The 15,806-nt window shown below is 40.6% G+C and overlaps 1 protein-coding gene across 2 annotated transcripts in view; it reads left to right on the top strand.

Annotated features, from left to right (window-relative positions):
* Window positions 1-15,806, top strand: part of KAT6A (lysine acetyltransferase 6A) — a 52,700-nt gene that overhangs the window by 22,587 nt on the left and 14,307 nt on the right. Inside the window, exons 4-14 of one of the 2 annotated variants that reach the window (XM_087762907.1) lie at window positions 1,496-1,604; window positions 2,095-2,210; window positions 2,471-2,552; window positions 3,303-3,438; window positions 5,132-5,445; window positions 6,646-6,764; window positions 9,968-10,083; window positions 12,093-12,234; window positions 12,676-12,837; window positions 13,791-13,884; window positions 15,213-15,444. In XM_087762907.1, the coding sequence (XP_087619033.1) occupies window positions 1,496-1,604; window positions 2,095-2,210; window positions 2,471-2,552; window positions 3,303-3,438; window positions 5,132-5,445; window positions 6,646-6,764; window positions 9,968-10,083; window positions 12,093-12,234; window positions 12,676-12,837; window positions 13,791-13,884; window positions 15,213-15,444 (1,622 nt within the window). Of the gene's footprint in view, window positions 1-1,495; window positions 1,605-2,094; window positions 2,211-2,470; window positions 2,553-3,302; window positions 3,439-5,131; window positions 5,470-6,645; window positions 6,765-9,967; window positions 10,084-12,092; window positions 12,235-12,675; window positions 12,838-13,790; window positions 13,885-15,212; window positions 15,445-15,806 lie in introns of both variants that reach the window. The other variant, XM_087762906.1, reaches the window with a different exon arrangement.

Below are 15,806 nucleotides of genomic sequence, written 5' to 3'. Positions count from 1 at the left end.
CCGAAGGCCAAGATAAATACTTGTGTTCAGGATGAGGAATGTTGGGCTTTCATTCCCAAGTAGTCGTTCTGCATTGTGGGGCTTAATTTTGAAATAGCAAATTTCCGAAGGTGTTCTGATTGTTTCCATCTAGTGGATGTTTTAAGGAACACACCTCAGGCCGTGAGTATACTGATCTGTACGCTGAAGTAAAGACACAGCTTGAAACTTCCAGTTTCTATATTACTGTAATATAAACCAACCTGACTTCTGCAAGAAACTATTCTGGATATAGCTTTTGCTTTGGCTTAGCCAGAGCAAAGATTCCTTGAGGTAGTTCTGGCATATGCTTCCATACAATAATTAACAGTATGTGCATATGTAGCTGCATAATACGCTCTGAAAAAGGTATGTGTAAAATCATTAACTGTAATGTGATGCAGCTGTACAAAGAATGTGTCTCAAAACTTAACATAATCTAACATTTTTCATGTTCCCAGTGTTTCGAATGTGATTTTAGCGTATTTTTATTATATTTTTAAATTAAATTTTGCTTGCATCTTTGCTCTGAAAACTATAAATCACAGACTTGTCTTGGGAAATGCAGAATTGGCTTAGAAAGAGTTCGCTAGATTATGATATCCAGCACTTAACGTTACGGGAGATAAGGCTGTCCTTTCCCTCTCATTACTTGATCAAGTGCCACTTTAAAGCAATCGGTTATTGCACTTGTTACTTCTTTGAGGAGGCTGTTGTAGAACGTCAGTCCTTTGGTTCAAAACCGCCTGCTTATTCCAGGCCAAACGTATTGTTGGCAAGTTAATATCTATTTGTTGTTTTGCTAGTGTTGTACCTCATCTTAAATACATCTTTTTCCCTACATAATGTTTGACCCCCCTGAACTTTTTCAGAGAGAACAAACTTTTTCATCTGCCGCTTTTGAGTGCTAAACAGCATACTCGGATAATTTCTTACAAGAGACTTTTATTTTCATTTTTCATTTTGTACAGTCGTTGTACTTGTTCTATACTATGTTTTATTCCAAGTAATGTATTGCAGCTGCTTTTGACGATTGCACTACCGCTTTCTGGATACCTGGTGGGAATTTTGAGGACTGCTGTGCTCTGGGGTCATCTGTGTCCTTTTTCCACCACTGCGTCGCCTTATAGCTCGTTCATTTGGTGACAAATTAATGCACCAACTCTCTCTAACTTTGCATTCGGTTATGTATTAATCTGTAGCCCTCTGTCCCAGCTTGCTTTTCCAAGTTTCCCCTAGCCCTGGAATTCCATTCTCTTTTCCTTTGTACCTGGGATTATGTCTCTCATCTTTGGAGTTCTAACTTCTATCAGGTTACAGTTAATGCAGTATTGTTTGGTGAGAAGCAACTAAAATCTGCGAGACACGGTGTATGTGACATACTGTTTACAGGCGATATAAATGTCCGTGCAGTTTTGTGTGTTACGATTTGCTCCCTTGATATACTCAGTGCTTTTATTGTCTGCTTTCCTCACAGCCGGTTGCTGAACCAATTCCAATCTGCAGTTTCTGCCTTGGTACAAAAGAGCAAAATCGGGAGAAGAAGCCTGAAGAGCTCATCTCTTGTGCTGACTGTGGCAACAGTGGTAGGTGACCCTTTACAGTGCTGCTGGTAACAACCCGTCCGCTTGAGCCAGAGGAGCTTGGCGTGGTGACTGCTTCTGACCAGACGTAGGAGGAGTTACGCGTCTATGGCGTAGAGTACCGTTAGTTCAGCTGAATCGCCTGCTCCCAGAGGGGAGACGGCTAAGTTAACCTAACACAAATAGTTCATTTGGCTCTTGGGGGTTTCTGTAAAATTGTGGTAGTGATGACCAGTTTTACCATGTTTCTCAATTCAGTTATGAAAAATTATCTTGGTGTTCTTTTGTATGTGGGCCTGCCGCTTGCTGTCTAGGGTATTGTTTTTGTGTTACAAGTAGATAAGAATAGAAGCACCTAAAAATAGGAGTATCTGGATAACCAAAATTCTGCATGGGAATACGTAATTGATAAAGTAATCTCTCTGTGAGCTATCTGTGAGCATTAACAGCAGTGGATTGGTTTTACTGGTATAATTTTCTCCTTTTTCTGTAGGTCATCCGTCCTGTTTGAAGTTCTCTCCAGAGTTGACAGTTCGAGTGAAAGCCTTGCGATGGCAGTGTATTGAGTGCAAAACGTGCAGTTCCTGTCGAGATCAGGGCAAAAATGCTGTGAGTACAGTGGAGTATGGACTGAGTGAAGAGGATATCAGTCTTGTGGAAGTTCTGCTAAACTACAAAATAAAATCCTTTTAGAGTCAAATATTTGCAGCTTTTGTTTGAGTCTGGCAGTCTTTCTGACACCTGTGAAATACCATGATATGTCTGTAGTTGAAAACGATGTGCGTGTTCTCTGAGATGGTGACAAATTAATGGAGGGCTCGATGCTGATGCACATCTCAAGAGAGATTAACTTTATCTGTCTTCAACAGGATAACATGCTATTTTGTGACTCATGTGACCGTGGCTTTCACATGGAGTGCTGCGACCCCCCTCTTACCAGGATGCCAAAAGGTGAGGATTTTGTGATGAAAAGGGTGATTTAAGGTGGTGTTGGAAGAGATCAGTGGGTAGAAAGTGCTTCCACGTATGTGGTCCTCTTTTAGCTACATTTAATTTGTTCTTTACAGTATTGCTAGAGAAGGGTCAGAGCTTCATATCTGGATTTTGCACTGTCTCCTACTTCCTATACGTTACTGTCTGAAGTGTTTTGAAAAAAGTCTTTGAGGTTTGAGGGAATAGAAGTGATTCTTGCAGATTAAAATGATCAGCTTCCATTTGAATGAGTAGCCGTGTACAAAAGAAAGAGATGGGCTTCTAAGTTTTTGAAGTCCTATCCATTTGGACAGTAGAGAATCCTGGAGTACAACCGAACTTCTCTTTGCCATCAGAAAGCAGGTTGTCTGTGGGAGATTCTTCCTTGGCAGTTAGAAGAACGTTTTCCTATAGAAGATAGTTGGAAGCAGTGTAGTTGGAAGCAGAATATGGGATAATTAAATGTGTTACTTTTTTATGGTTTTCTGATAACGTGCTATGAATTAGAGACTTCCTGCATGGTTGTGGGAAGTATATTGGGGGGGGGGGGGGGGGAAGGAATTAACTGGGCTTGAGTTCAGATTGCTGGAACATATACATAATTTTTCTTAATTGAGGCCTTTGGTAGTGCTCCTGCCCTTTCTGTCAGAAGCCCTGGGGCTTGTAGATCTCCTTTTTGTCCTGTATAGCTGTCCCTTGCGTTCAGTGACGGGGACTTGTGTCTTATAGGTATGTGGATATGTCAAATATGTCGGCCACGGAAGAAAGGAAGAAAACTTTTACACAAGAAGGCAGCACAGATAAAACGACGCTATGCTAACCCGATAGGACGTCCCAAAAACAGGTTAAAGAATCAAAATACAACGTAAGTCTCTCTATAAGGAGGAGTAAGGTGTGAGATTCCATAGGGCAGTGGATATTTCTGAAGTGTCCGGTCTACTCTGTGGGAAGATTTCTTTTACAATGAAGAGCTTTTTGTTATTCTGTAACACAGGATTTCTGAAGAGTGCTGTGAAAGACTGGAAGTAATCTCAGTGCTGCTTTTTGCCTAGAATTTTGCCTCTTTGTACTAACTTACTATTTAGTTTTGAACTATTCCTTATAGTCATAGACTTGACACGAACAGCACAATCATCTATTTTGCTGGACGGCTGCTTCTTCCAGCATAGTTATTTTGCTTTGCATTTCTCAAGAACCCTTTCTAATGTTTAGAGAAGCTAAGTAATCTACAATAAAGCATATGAGGTTGTGGTTTGATGTACATTTAATCTGACACTGCTGCCAGAAGTGTGTGCCCCCTTTCTGCTTCCATTCCACATATTTCTGCATTTGTGGAGCACTCTATTGTGCTGGGACAGATTGTGTGGCCTTGTCGTGATGGTTGTGGGACAGCCAGTCGTCAGGGAATTGGATTTGGGTGGGCGGGAATTCTTTGGATAACTGTTCAGCCAGAGCAGTTTCCTTGAATTAAGACTGCTGTGCAGTGCCTGTTGTGATGCAGCACTGTTGACTGTGCAGGGGACAAAACAAGGAAGGAGCATGTCACAAGAACTTCTGTTTTGGGCATCAGATCAGCTTAAAAAAAAGAAAGTTGAACTACCACTTGATTCTAACCGATAGTACCAAAGGATGTTCTGGAAAAAAACCTTACAAACTTTAATGCCTATAAAAACATAGGGGGAATGTCTCTCTCAAGCATCATAACTTTTTTCAGTCTGTGTGATACCTTTTCTTAGAGGAACTCCCTATATAACTCAGAGGGGAAAAGGAAAGCTAGCTATCTGCTATTGCTGTTTTTTCTCTTTTTTTTTTTTTTCATGATTTATTCAGAATTTTTTTGCCTTTGTTCCATCATTTCACTGCAAAATATATCCACAGAATTTTGCACAGATGCTTAGTTTGTCTTTTTAGGAGAAAGCAGCCTATTTCTATCCTCTGTAGCTGCAAAATTGTAGCTAAAAACAGTCAGCTTCCTGAAACAGCAGTTGGTCTAGGGCAGTCCCTCTGAGAAGTGTTAAATATTCAGTTATCTCAATAGAGTTTTAAAATTTCCAGCCTGAAAGATGGCAGCTGGTTGGAGATCGACACTGTTTTCTGCTAAGATGGTGTAGGTTCTTAGCTAATGTGCGTGTCGTGCATGCATTAACTTTCGGTGCAGTTCTTGGGACAATTTCCTGTCGGTACGAAGACTTAGGCAAATGACACGTGTAAATGTTTCATGACTGCATAAATTGAAACCTTCTGTGCAATGTATTCATACTGATGTTAAAATTTAATGTTGTATTAAATTTGGTGAAAATCTATTGTTTATACTCAAATTAATTGCACAATGTTCAGCGTGGAGAAAAATAGTACAGTACTTCTACTGATGTTTAGAATCCTGGCTCCTCTAGGGTACGCAGGCTCTTGACTGCTCCTTTATTATTAAATTCTTCAGTTCACGTTTAGCTTCTGTGTGATTGATAAGTAAGTAGGGAAGACGGTAGTCCACTCTGCAACCCAAAACAAGCCGCCTTACCAAATCTCCTGACCGTACCTTTCCCCTTCTCATTCTTCAGATCAAAAGGCCCTTTCAGCAAAGTTCGAACTGGCCCTGGTCGGGGTCGGAAGCGTAAGATTGCTCTGTCCAGCCAGTCAGCATCATCCGAAGGAGGATACCTGGAGCAGACAGACGTCTTGGACTTCTGCAGAGATGGCAGCACCACCTTGAAGTTTAACAAGAAAACCAAAGGGCTTATAGATGGCCTTACTAAATTCTTCACTCCCTCCCCTGATGGACGAAAAGCTCGAGGGGAAGTGGTAGACTATTCTCAGCAGTATAGGATCAGGAAAAAGGGTACCAGGAAATCTAGCACTTCAGAATGGCCCACAGGTAAAGATTTTTCACCCTGCCAATGTAAGTATCCTGTAAACCAAGAAAATGTTCAAAGGCTAGGATGCTGAAGTGACTAGAATTGTTAGAGGCTGGAAACTTTGAGCTGAAAGTTAACACTCAAATGCAGTTATCTTTGGTGCATTGTGGTAGAATACCAGTTGGAAAGGGAAGCGCTCCTAGAGACCTTTGCCTCTTTATATATGATGGTCAGGTGTGATGAGGGTTTAAATGATTACTGTGAGGTAAAATGCCCTTTGATAATGAGGGGCTTGCAGATAGCCCTAGGAAATGTGCTAAATAATGTCACATTTGAAAGAAGTGATATAGGGAGTGGTTAATAAAAATGAGAACAGCAAGGTAGAAGTATGAAATGGGAAACAGATAATTAAAACCAGTCTGACAGATCCATGAGTTTCCAATCTATGGTATGGGCTTGCATGCAAATGTTTCTTAATTTTCTCAGCCATAGAGGAGCCTGCTTCGTGCATTTGCCACCTTCTTGCTGGAGAGCATCCCTTCTTTGGAACGCAGTTCTGCTTTCCTTGTTTTCTTTTCTAGCTTAAGACATTAATCTATGACTGGACCTTGATTTAATCTCTGTATTCAGACCTTTACAGTCTTGTTGAATAGTTTCATAGCTTCGATTGTTCCTAAGCAAGCAGTGGAAAGTATTCCACAATAACATACAAGGTTTACAGCTTTAGAATAATTATGTACCTTAGCCTGGCTGGTACTGGAGGAACAATAACGTATCTTAATGCTTTGGGGGTGAGGTGAAGTGTCTTGTGGGTTTTGTTTGCTTTTTTGTGGAAGGAGTGCTTCTTGGGGGGTGAACGTAAGTGTCCTGGTTTTGGTTGCACCAGATACGGCATTTAAATAGTTGGGATCCTTGTTTGTGAGAAACGGCCATAGTGGTAAGCCATTTATCCCAAACTGTCTCACTGTTACAAATGCCTTGATGATACTATCAATGTCTAAGTGGTGAGTTTTGGACCTGGTTAAATATGTGACAATGCTTCTTACATGGTCACAAATCCAGAACTGGTTCTTCCTTTGTGGTCCCAAATCTGAATAGAAAATCCTATCAAAAACCTCGGCACAGTGTCTGAATACAGCCGGAAGATGTTTGTCACTGCACTAAAAAGCAAGTACTCCTTCGTAAACGTAGGTGAAGACAATTTTCTCTCTCATTTACAGACAATCAGGATGGCTGGGATGGAAAACAGGAAAACGAGGAGCGTTTTTTTGGGAGCCAGGATGTCTTAACTGAAAAAGACATGGAGTTGTTTAGGGATATTCAGGAACAAGCACTGCAGGTAAAGTTAAATTTTCAGTGTCTGGCACTAAGTACCAAATCTGTAAAAGAAGTTTAAACAAACCCCAAAATCCCACCCCAACCCAACAATAAAACCCAAGAAATGCAGACTCCAGATGAGTCAGTCTGTCATAGAGGCTAATGTGCTTGGTTTCTGCTGCTTGAGAGTGATGGGGAACTGACCTCAGGAGAGCTGAACGATAACAGAGAAGTGAGCATAAGAGCCTAAGAGGTTAAGGGGGGCATCTAAAAAGCCTTGAGGGCTGTGGCTTCAGTTGTGTCAGAACACAGAGCTGTTAAATAGCTGGTAAAATGTGTGGACGGTTAATAAAACATGGGACTCTGCTGGCAGCATGGGTCACACAGGGCCTCTGGCTAATTAAAACATTCTTTTTCTAGGTATTTTAACTCCTTACGGAGCAGGATAGGGCATTACTGTGTGTGTCTGTATGCACGTACATGTGCATATATGCGTGTGCGTAATATCTGTGTGTGTATGTCTCTACCTGTCCATTTCAATAACTTGAATGGTCTGATGACTTAACTCCTTCTGAAGCCAAAGAGGTCAATTGACTTTACGCAGTGACTTCCCTGAACAGTGCTTCACTAAGTATAACTGTTCTTGTAAACTTCTCCAGGTATTTGACTTCTGTTTATTTACCTATGATTCTGTCATAGGCTGATTTAATTCCACTACACTAAATATAGTCTCTATAGCAAAAGAGTTAATGAGCAATGAATTGTGGTAAGACTGAACTACACTGTGCGTGTGATAAAGCAGACTAAGATGAAGTGCAATTAACTCTTTTATTGAGGTGCAAATACAACACTACTGTATAACACTGCTTATTTCGAACTTTGTTACGGGTTTGATTTTAGAAAAACTCAGCATGTGCATCGTTGAGCAAATCACATGAGACTACGGCTCGTGACCATAATTATGTTTTAGAAAAATAACTGAAGATCTGAAACGAAATCTGTGGAAATATACCCAGAACAGAGAAAATATTGATCTCCAAACATCTGCTTAGAAAAAGGAGCAAGTTTTGGAGAGTTATGTTTGGGTTTTGTTGTTGTTGGTTTTTTTTTTTTCTCCCCTGTGGGGGGAAAATAGTTGTTGTAGATTAAATACTTTAAATTTAAGGTGGCTAGTTGGTTGGTTTTGGTGAGGAAGAGGATGACCAGAGTTGTGATGCAGCTGACACCAGGACCCTGTGCGCGTACACTGAGCTAACTGCCTCGCCAAAGAAAGTGGAAATACAGAGTGACGTATCAAAGGCTTCTGAGTGAGCTGAGGAAAAGGTACTGCGTATTAAATGTTCAAGAAGAAAGTGGTTCAGAGCTGTCTGTGGCTAGCGTAGAGGCAGAAGCAGCAGCCCGCTGTCGCAGGCTTTCTTCTAACGACTGATGTGTGAACAGTTGTACGGGAGCTGGGTCTCCGCACTCGTGTCGCGCGTTCCTTTGAAGGAGGGGTTTGTTGCTGAGAAGGCGGCGTAGGTGCAGGACTCGTTGTTGCAGGTGCGTGTTACTGTTTTCCTTGAGACTTGTCAGATGCCTGGGGTAATGGTTTATATTGACCTGTTGCACTGGGCGATAATAGCGATGCCGTTGAAGCTACAGTGCAGGAAGTGCTTAACTACGGATTGTCATAGCCACAAAGGGCTGCCTTCATAAACTGCTCTTTTGGTGACTTGTTCTGCCAAGGAGTCAAATTCTTGTGTGGCGTTCAGCCTTGTATCAGTTACCAAAAACGCAGAGGTTGTGCTTTCCTTTTCTCATGGAGTCCTCACAAATAGCAAAAGCTTTTAGCATCCAAGATTGTGGTTATTTGATAGTATTGTCTTAATTCTTTTTCTTAAATACTAGGGAGTTTGTTCTTATTAAATCTAGCTATTCAGTTCAAGTGAGATAAATTGACTCTCTCATCTAGTTTCCGTCCTAGTAGATAGCCTAAGATGAAAGGAGAAGCCTAAGGAATAAATCAATAAACTGATGGGAAAAAAAAAAAATTAAGTGGTTGTGGATCATATGCAGGTAGTAAGCGCTAATACCTTATTTGGCTGACTACTGAAATATTCTGGTTATCTTCTGAGTAAGAATAGAAGGAAACATGAATCAGTAACCGATGGCTCTATTTGGAGCTCTTGGATTAAATATTTTCATAGGAGATTACTGTCCTTTTTCATCTAGATAGAGCTCCTTAAAATGTGTATGCCTAGGATTAGATTCTGAGGTGACTTCTGCCTACACCAGTCCCACCTAGGAAACTTAAAAATGTTAATTTGGAACGTTAGCCCTTCAGACCCTAAACCATTGTCCTGGGTACAGCTGCTTCATTCTGCTAGCATCAATTGCATACAGGTAATTCACTGGTACTCTTCACATGAGTTTCTGAATGGTCTCATTTATGGTCTCATTTATTAATAGCTTTGCAATCCAGGTGGTTCACATGATAATGCAAGGCCAGTGGGAATATTTGGATTTCTAATTGTGTGAGTGGCAGTCTTTGAGAGATTGACAAAACATGTGCTTTCTTTGAAAGCGGAGCATTTAGTTCCCTTATTTTTAGTTCCCATAAAATATACAGTTACTGGCAGAGAGACGGGAAATAAAGGTTGTCTAAATAATTTAAAAATACTATATTTTCTATTTTTTTCCTTCTACTAAATAATTTGAGTCTTTAAGTCTTCTGCACTTGTGATGATAAGCAGGTAGCTGTACCCTGAGTATTGTTTTGGTAGGTACTACATTCACAGTAGTACCTACAGTCTCGGAGCTGGGAGAACCCTGATGTGTTATGTTAGGTACTTGAATATTCTGGATCTTAACTTCAGGAGCAGTTTTACGTGTTTCTGTTCTTGGCTATTGAAATAACGAGAAAGGAAATAGGAACGGGACTGAAAAAAGATTGTATTAAATTTTACTGTGTACTAATTTGTGTTTAAAACTACGACATACAACAGCGTGAAAGGTAGTGGAGGTATGTGGGATGACAGTGCTTACTAATTCATCCTTTTTGTGAATCACATGCTTGCTTGGCGTGTGACTGGTTTTTAGTGTCAGAAAGCAACGTCTGCATCTTCCTAATTTTCTGAGTTTGAGTAGGATGGACTGTGTAGATAAGAATGTTTTAATTTATTTCATCCTGGAAGGCTTTCACTTGGAAGTTCACAAAAACTTTTTTTTTTTCTTCCCCTTGCATAGAAAGTAGGGGTGACTGGGCCTCCTGATCCACAAGTCCGATGCCCTTCTGTCATCGAATTTGGCAAGTATGAAATCCAGACCTGGTACTCCTCCCCATATCCACAGGAATACTCGAGGTATGACTGAACGTTCTTCTTTGCTCTGCTTCAGTGTTTATGGGAAAGCTGTCCTCCAGCAGGCATAGAAATCTTAAGAAGATTCTATCTGAATGTAGGACAGAAGCAAAGTGCACATAATCCAGAGACTTTTCAGGGTAGTTAATAGATGTCTTAAGGTCTTTTTAGGCTGAATCAAAAAGTTGATAAGCTCTCTGCAACAACCTGGTGTGCTGTGAGCATTCAGACTGCCACAGGAATGTATGATTAGATGGATTCCCAAAGAACTGACATATTCCACGCTCTGAGGAGGGAGCAGCCTCAGCTAAATGACCTGGTACTGGGCATGTAAGTGATTAGAGTATCCGGCTCTCGGAGTTCATTGGTTCTTTACATGTGGCACCATAGAATGGTTTGGGTTGGAATGGACCTTTAAAGACCATCTAGTCCAACCCCTGGCCGTGGACAGGGACATCTTTCACTAGATCAGGTTGCTCACAACCCCATCCTGCCTGACCTTGAACACTTCCAGCAATGGGGCAACCTCTGTGGGCAACCTTTTCCAGTGTCTGACCACCCTTATCGTAAAAAATGTCTTCCTTCTGTCCAATCTAAATCTACCCTCTTTCAGCTTCAAACCATTGCCCCTGTCTCATCACTACAGGCCCTGATAAAAAGTCTCTCTCAGTCTTTCTTACAAGCCCCCTTTATATATTGAAAGGCCGCAGTAAGGTCTCCCCGGATACGGTTGGCTTTTTGGGCTGCAAGCACACGCTGCTGGCTCATGTCCAGCTTTTCATCCACCAGTATCTCCAAGTCCTTCTCCGCAGGGCGGCTCTCCATCCCTTCACCCCCAGCCGGTATTGATACTGGGGGTTGCCCCGACGCGGGGGCAGGACCTTACGCTTTGCCTTGTTGAACTTCATGAGGTTCTCGTGAGCCCACTCCTCCAGCCTGTCAAGGTCCCTCTGGATGCCCTCCCTTCCCTCCAGCGAATCAACTGCAGCCCTCCTCCTGATAAAAAACAATAAATTTGTTTAGGGAATAGGATGTTAACTGTGTATTAAATGGTTTGATTAGAAATGGCTGTATACTATCTATGGATGGCTGTATACTATCTATGGGAGTTGAAAGAGAAAAATAAATAGAAATGTCACAGGAATTACTTTGATGTATTATTTTTATGCTGTATGTAGTTCAGTACAGCTAAAGAAGATGTTTAAAGAACATGTTTAATGTTACACGTTTTGGCATCTGAAAGATTGTTCTCCTGTGATGCACATATAGTTGTTCTGATGTTCTCTTGCTTAAGAACTTTGCAAACTGTCTGAACTGCGAACTCTCCAAACTTTAACTTGATTCAGAAAGAGGAGTAACTTCTAAGGGCCATAGCTAGAGAGAGAGAGAATGAAATTAAACTCTTTATTCTACCATTTAATAAGAGCATGTGGTCTGTCACGAGGAACTATTTTAGCTCTGCTAAAGGCATTGAAGGTAACTGAAAATAGCATCCCTGCCCAAGCTAGAGTGTGTAAATGGAGTCGAGTGCAAGTGTCCCAATATTGTTGTGATTTAAATTGTTCGTGTCAATGTAGTACGTAAAAGGGTTTTAAAGCAAACGGAGAGATGGTGGTGTGAGCCATTGCTCAGGGATGCTCCCAGCTGTCTGTTACAAGGAGGGAAGGGAGAGAATAGGAACTATTGATCATCCTAGCGTCGCTAGTGCAAAACTGGGGGGGTTGCTATTTTTTCTAGGATTTTAATCGATGCATGTGTTTCTTCTGACATAACTTAATAATTTTAAAGTAATTATGCAGGACATTAAGTACATTTTTTTAATATGCATTCGTTACAGAATAAGTAAGTGCCATGACTTTAAGTATGGTAAGGTGTTGTTGGCCTGATTAGCGCACACACAAGGTCAGTATATACTGGGTTTGTTTTCACCAAGTTCTCTACCTGCAGGAGTGAGAAATCTATACAAAAATCTGTATCTCCAGTCTTTGATCTTTCTTTATCTGTGCTTACAGGCTACCCAAGTTGTACCTTTGTGAATTCTGTCTAAAGTATATGAAAAGCAGAACTATTCTCCAACAGCATATGAAAAAATGTGGCTGGTTTCATCCTCCAGCCAATGAAATTTACAGAAAAAACAATATTTCAGTTTTTGAGGTAAGTTAGAAAACTAAGCCACTCACTTTTATCTATAGAATAGGGTCTTCAGCACCCCATCGTGTGATAAGTTTTCCATAGCCCTGAAGATCTTCATTCTTGAAGCATTCAGTTGCTAAGAGTGAAGAACTACAAGCAAGCAGTGGGAGCTGACCTCAAGTCTAGATTATTCATCCATAAAACATATGAGAAGGCTCGCTTTGTAAAAACGCTTTTTCATTTTGGGAAAATGAATTTTAAGTTCTCTCTGCAGCTAATGAACGTAACAGTGACTTGGCCACGGCCTTTATGCTGTGGAAGTTGAAGTCCTTTGAGACGTTACCTGTGACAGAGAAGTCTTCCTCTCCTGTTAGACGCTTCAAATGTGCAGGGATACCCAGATGAAGCATGTCCTTGCAGGACAGCAAATGGAGTAACAAAACTTTTCCTCATTTCTGTAAGGTTGATGGCAACGTCAGCACTATCTACTGCCAGAATCTGTGCTTGTTAGCCAAACTCTTCCTGGACCATAAGACTCTCTATTACGATGTGGAGCCATTTCTTTTCTACGTGCTGACACAGAATGATGTCAAGGGCTGTCACCTTGTTGGCTACTTTTCCAAGGCAAGTATTTGAGTACTTCAGGCTTGGAACTGCCTTTGCTATGGTGAGAAATGCTGCTTCAGAGTCTTTAAATTGTTGTAATGTAGGCTCTTGCATTTTATATAATACATTATGTAATATAGGTATAGACATCCGTTGCAACCAGATTTTAGTTATGTTGCATTCCGAGACCACCAACTCATAAAAAGCAAGTTTCCTCATAATGTCGAATAGCTTATATTCTCTAAGGAGCTTGTACTGCAGCTAATAGCTAAAAACCCCTCAACTCTTCAAATGACTTTGGTCATTTGGTGGTGACGGGTAGTACTGTTTGTGAGATAGGTTGTTACCAAGTATTCTATCTCATCATTCCTTCCGTAAATACATTGTTTTCCAAACAAGTTTGGCAATTTTGCACCTCGTTTCAAACCTTTTATTTTTTTGAGGGAACAGGGCCAAGATTTCAGACAGGCCTTTTCTTAAGATTTTTATCTGTAATTGTTTTACTTGTTTTTAAATAGCATTAATTGAAGCTTTTCCTTTCAGTCTTCAGAACAGCAGATTTGAGATTGGATTTTAGTATGTCGTGGTTATAACGTTTAAAGATTCACTGGAATACTGCAATCTTTCAGTGAATTTAGCTGCCTTCAGATTTATGCTTTGAACTTTATCTGCCCATGTTCTTTACTGTATTGTATCTAAGCAGAAGGTGGTAGTTGTGTCAAGGTTTCATTCTTTTTGTTTTTCTGAACTGAAATGATGGTAATAGAGTTTTAATATTATTCTCTCTTTGAAAGTCTTTCCTCAGCTCATGTACAACATTGTTGTTCCTAAGAAGCTTTGACTGTGGCTTTCTGTCTCAGTTTTTGCTATAGAAGTAATTAGGGACTTGTACAGAACAACAACTACTATTTCTCACTGGTCTTTTTTTTTTTTTTTTTTTTTTTTTTAATTTACTGCTTCTTTCCCAACAGGAGAAACACTGCCAACAGAAGTACAATGTTTCCTGTATAATGATTCTTCCACAATACCAGCGTAAGGGCTATGGCAGGTTCCTAATTGACTTCAGTAAGGAACTTTTTCTTCACTTTTTTTAGTCTTTGTGTTTTCATATTTTAAAGAAAGGCTTAACTGTGGAGGAGGATATTTTCCAAATTAAAAAAACATCTCTGGGCAAAGGATTCTAAAGCTCACGAAATCATCTGAGCTTCACAATTTATTCTTATTGTTCGAAGGCTTCAATTCTAATGACAAATTGATCGTTTGTCCCCTAATTCTCATGTTTCTTGTGTAAGCAACTTACGGTGGAAACTATGGGCCTGTGTCAGTACAGTGTTTTTAGCAGAAGCTTACCTTGTGCGTATAGTTCTTTCTACGGAAAGCCAACCTCAAAACTGCACGGTCTGTTGAAACCTTCAGCAGCTTGATTAAGTGCATGAGTGCCTTAAGCAAAAGGTAGTCATAGTTACATTTTAATTTGGCTTTGAGAGCAACGAAAGCAGACTTACTTAGGCTCTGAATACTCAAACAATTCTCAGATTCATACATGGATCTCAGCAAGTTCACGGGGAAACTTGCCACTGTAACTGTATCTCTCTTATTATGCTGGGTGCAATCTAATGTAGCCCGCCCTGTGGACATGCTGATTTTGGAGTTAATGTCCAGAGGCAAAACCCTACTGGTATAATTACATAAGAATGATTTTGCTGGTAAATATCCTTGTGTAGATAAGTTGTTGTCCTGAAAATATTGGTGAAACAAAGGAACTCAGTGTTGTATCTTGAGAAATCAACAAATATATATATTAGAGCTGCAGAGAGAAGACGCGTTTGTCAGCTGGTTCTCCCCTCACCCCTTGGTCGTACTGGGGAGGTATAACGTCTCGGTCTGTATTGAACCTGCGCAGTGTATCGCAGTCTTAAATTAAGTAAGTCTCTGCAGAGGGAGCTTGGTACTTGCCAGTATGGCCCTGAAGTTTGACAGTAGAGAATTTTCAAGAAAATTGTTTGCCATTTTAGTTTTAAATGGCTAAAATACGTTTTCCCTCTGTCATCTTCGAAATTGCTATTGCAATTGGAAGAGACTCGGCAGGTCGCGTACTTCAGGCTTAGTATAGTTTCTAGGCAGGTGACTGCTGCCATCTCGTGGCATTGCCCATAGCCAATGTCTGATGGCAGTGTAGTTTAGAAATCTTATACTCCTCTATCATTGAATAACAGGAGTTTAAACAAAAAAAAATAACTGGTCAGACCACTCAGTGTATCCTTCAAAGCCATAATCTATATCTTGTAGGCAGCATTCAGCTACTTTCTGGAAAAATGCTTTTGTAGAAGTTGGGGTGGAAACAGAAGCTATGTATGCTAATTTTTTGAAACTTTTTTCTTGTCTATCTTTAGGCTATTTGCTTTCAAAGCGTGAGGGTCAAGCAGGATCACCAGAGAAGCCCCTGTCAGACCTGGGGCGCCTCTCATATATGGCTTATTGGAAAAGTGTAATATTGGAGTGCCTTTATCATCAACATGACAAGCAATTAAGTATCAAGAAGTTGAGTAAGCTGACTGGAATCTGCCCTCAAGATATCACTTCCACTCTCCATCACCTACGAATGCTTGACTTCCGCGGTGATCAGTGAGTACAGGAGTCCTGTTGCATTTCCAGAGAGCTTCAGATGTATTTGAATGAAATTTAATGGTGTTTTCAGACAAGTCACATCTAATAAGCTTGATTTTATTTAAGACTTAAGCATCCAAACACTGGCTGTAGAGATTTATGATGCTCACATGCGATGCAAGAATTGTTCAGTGCCAAAGCTGGATCAGATTTCCAGCTGCGTAGCTCTGCAGCTGTGGAACTTCTGAGTAATTTGCAGCTGTGAGAGGAAGCAAGCTGGTCTCAGCCACCTTCTCTTGGGGTCCCTCAGTATAATCAGTCTAACATACTCACAAAACAGAGCAAAGACAGCAACTTCCCTTCTCTGGAGGGAAGTCTGT

This window comes from Nipponia nippon, unplaced genomic scaffold (genome assembly GCF_047370975.1).
Source record: "Nipponia nippon isolate SJK-2023a ecotype South Korea unplaced genomic scaffold, ASM4737097v1 scaffold_27, whole genome shotgun sequence".
In the NCBI taxonomy this organism is placed as follows: domain Eukaryota; kingdom Metazoa; phylum Chordata; class Aves; order Pelecaniformes; family Threskiornithidae; genus Nipponia; species Nipponia nippon.
Note: the sequence above shows the minus strand (reverse complement) of the source record. Positions and strands in the feature narration are given on the sequence as shown.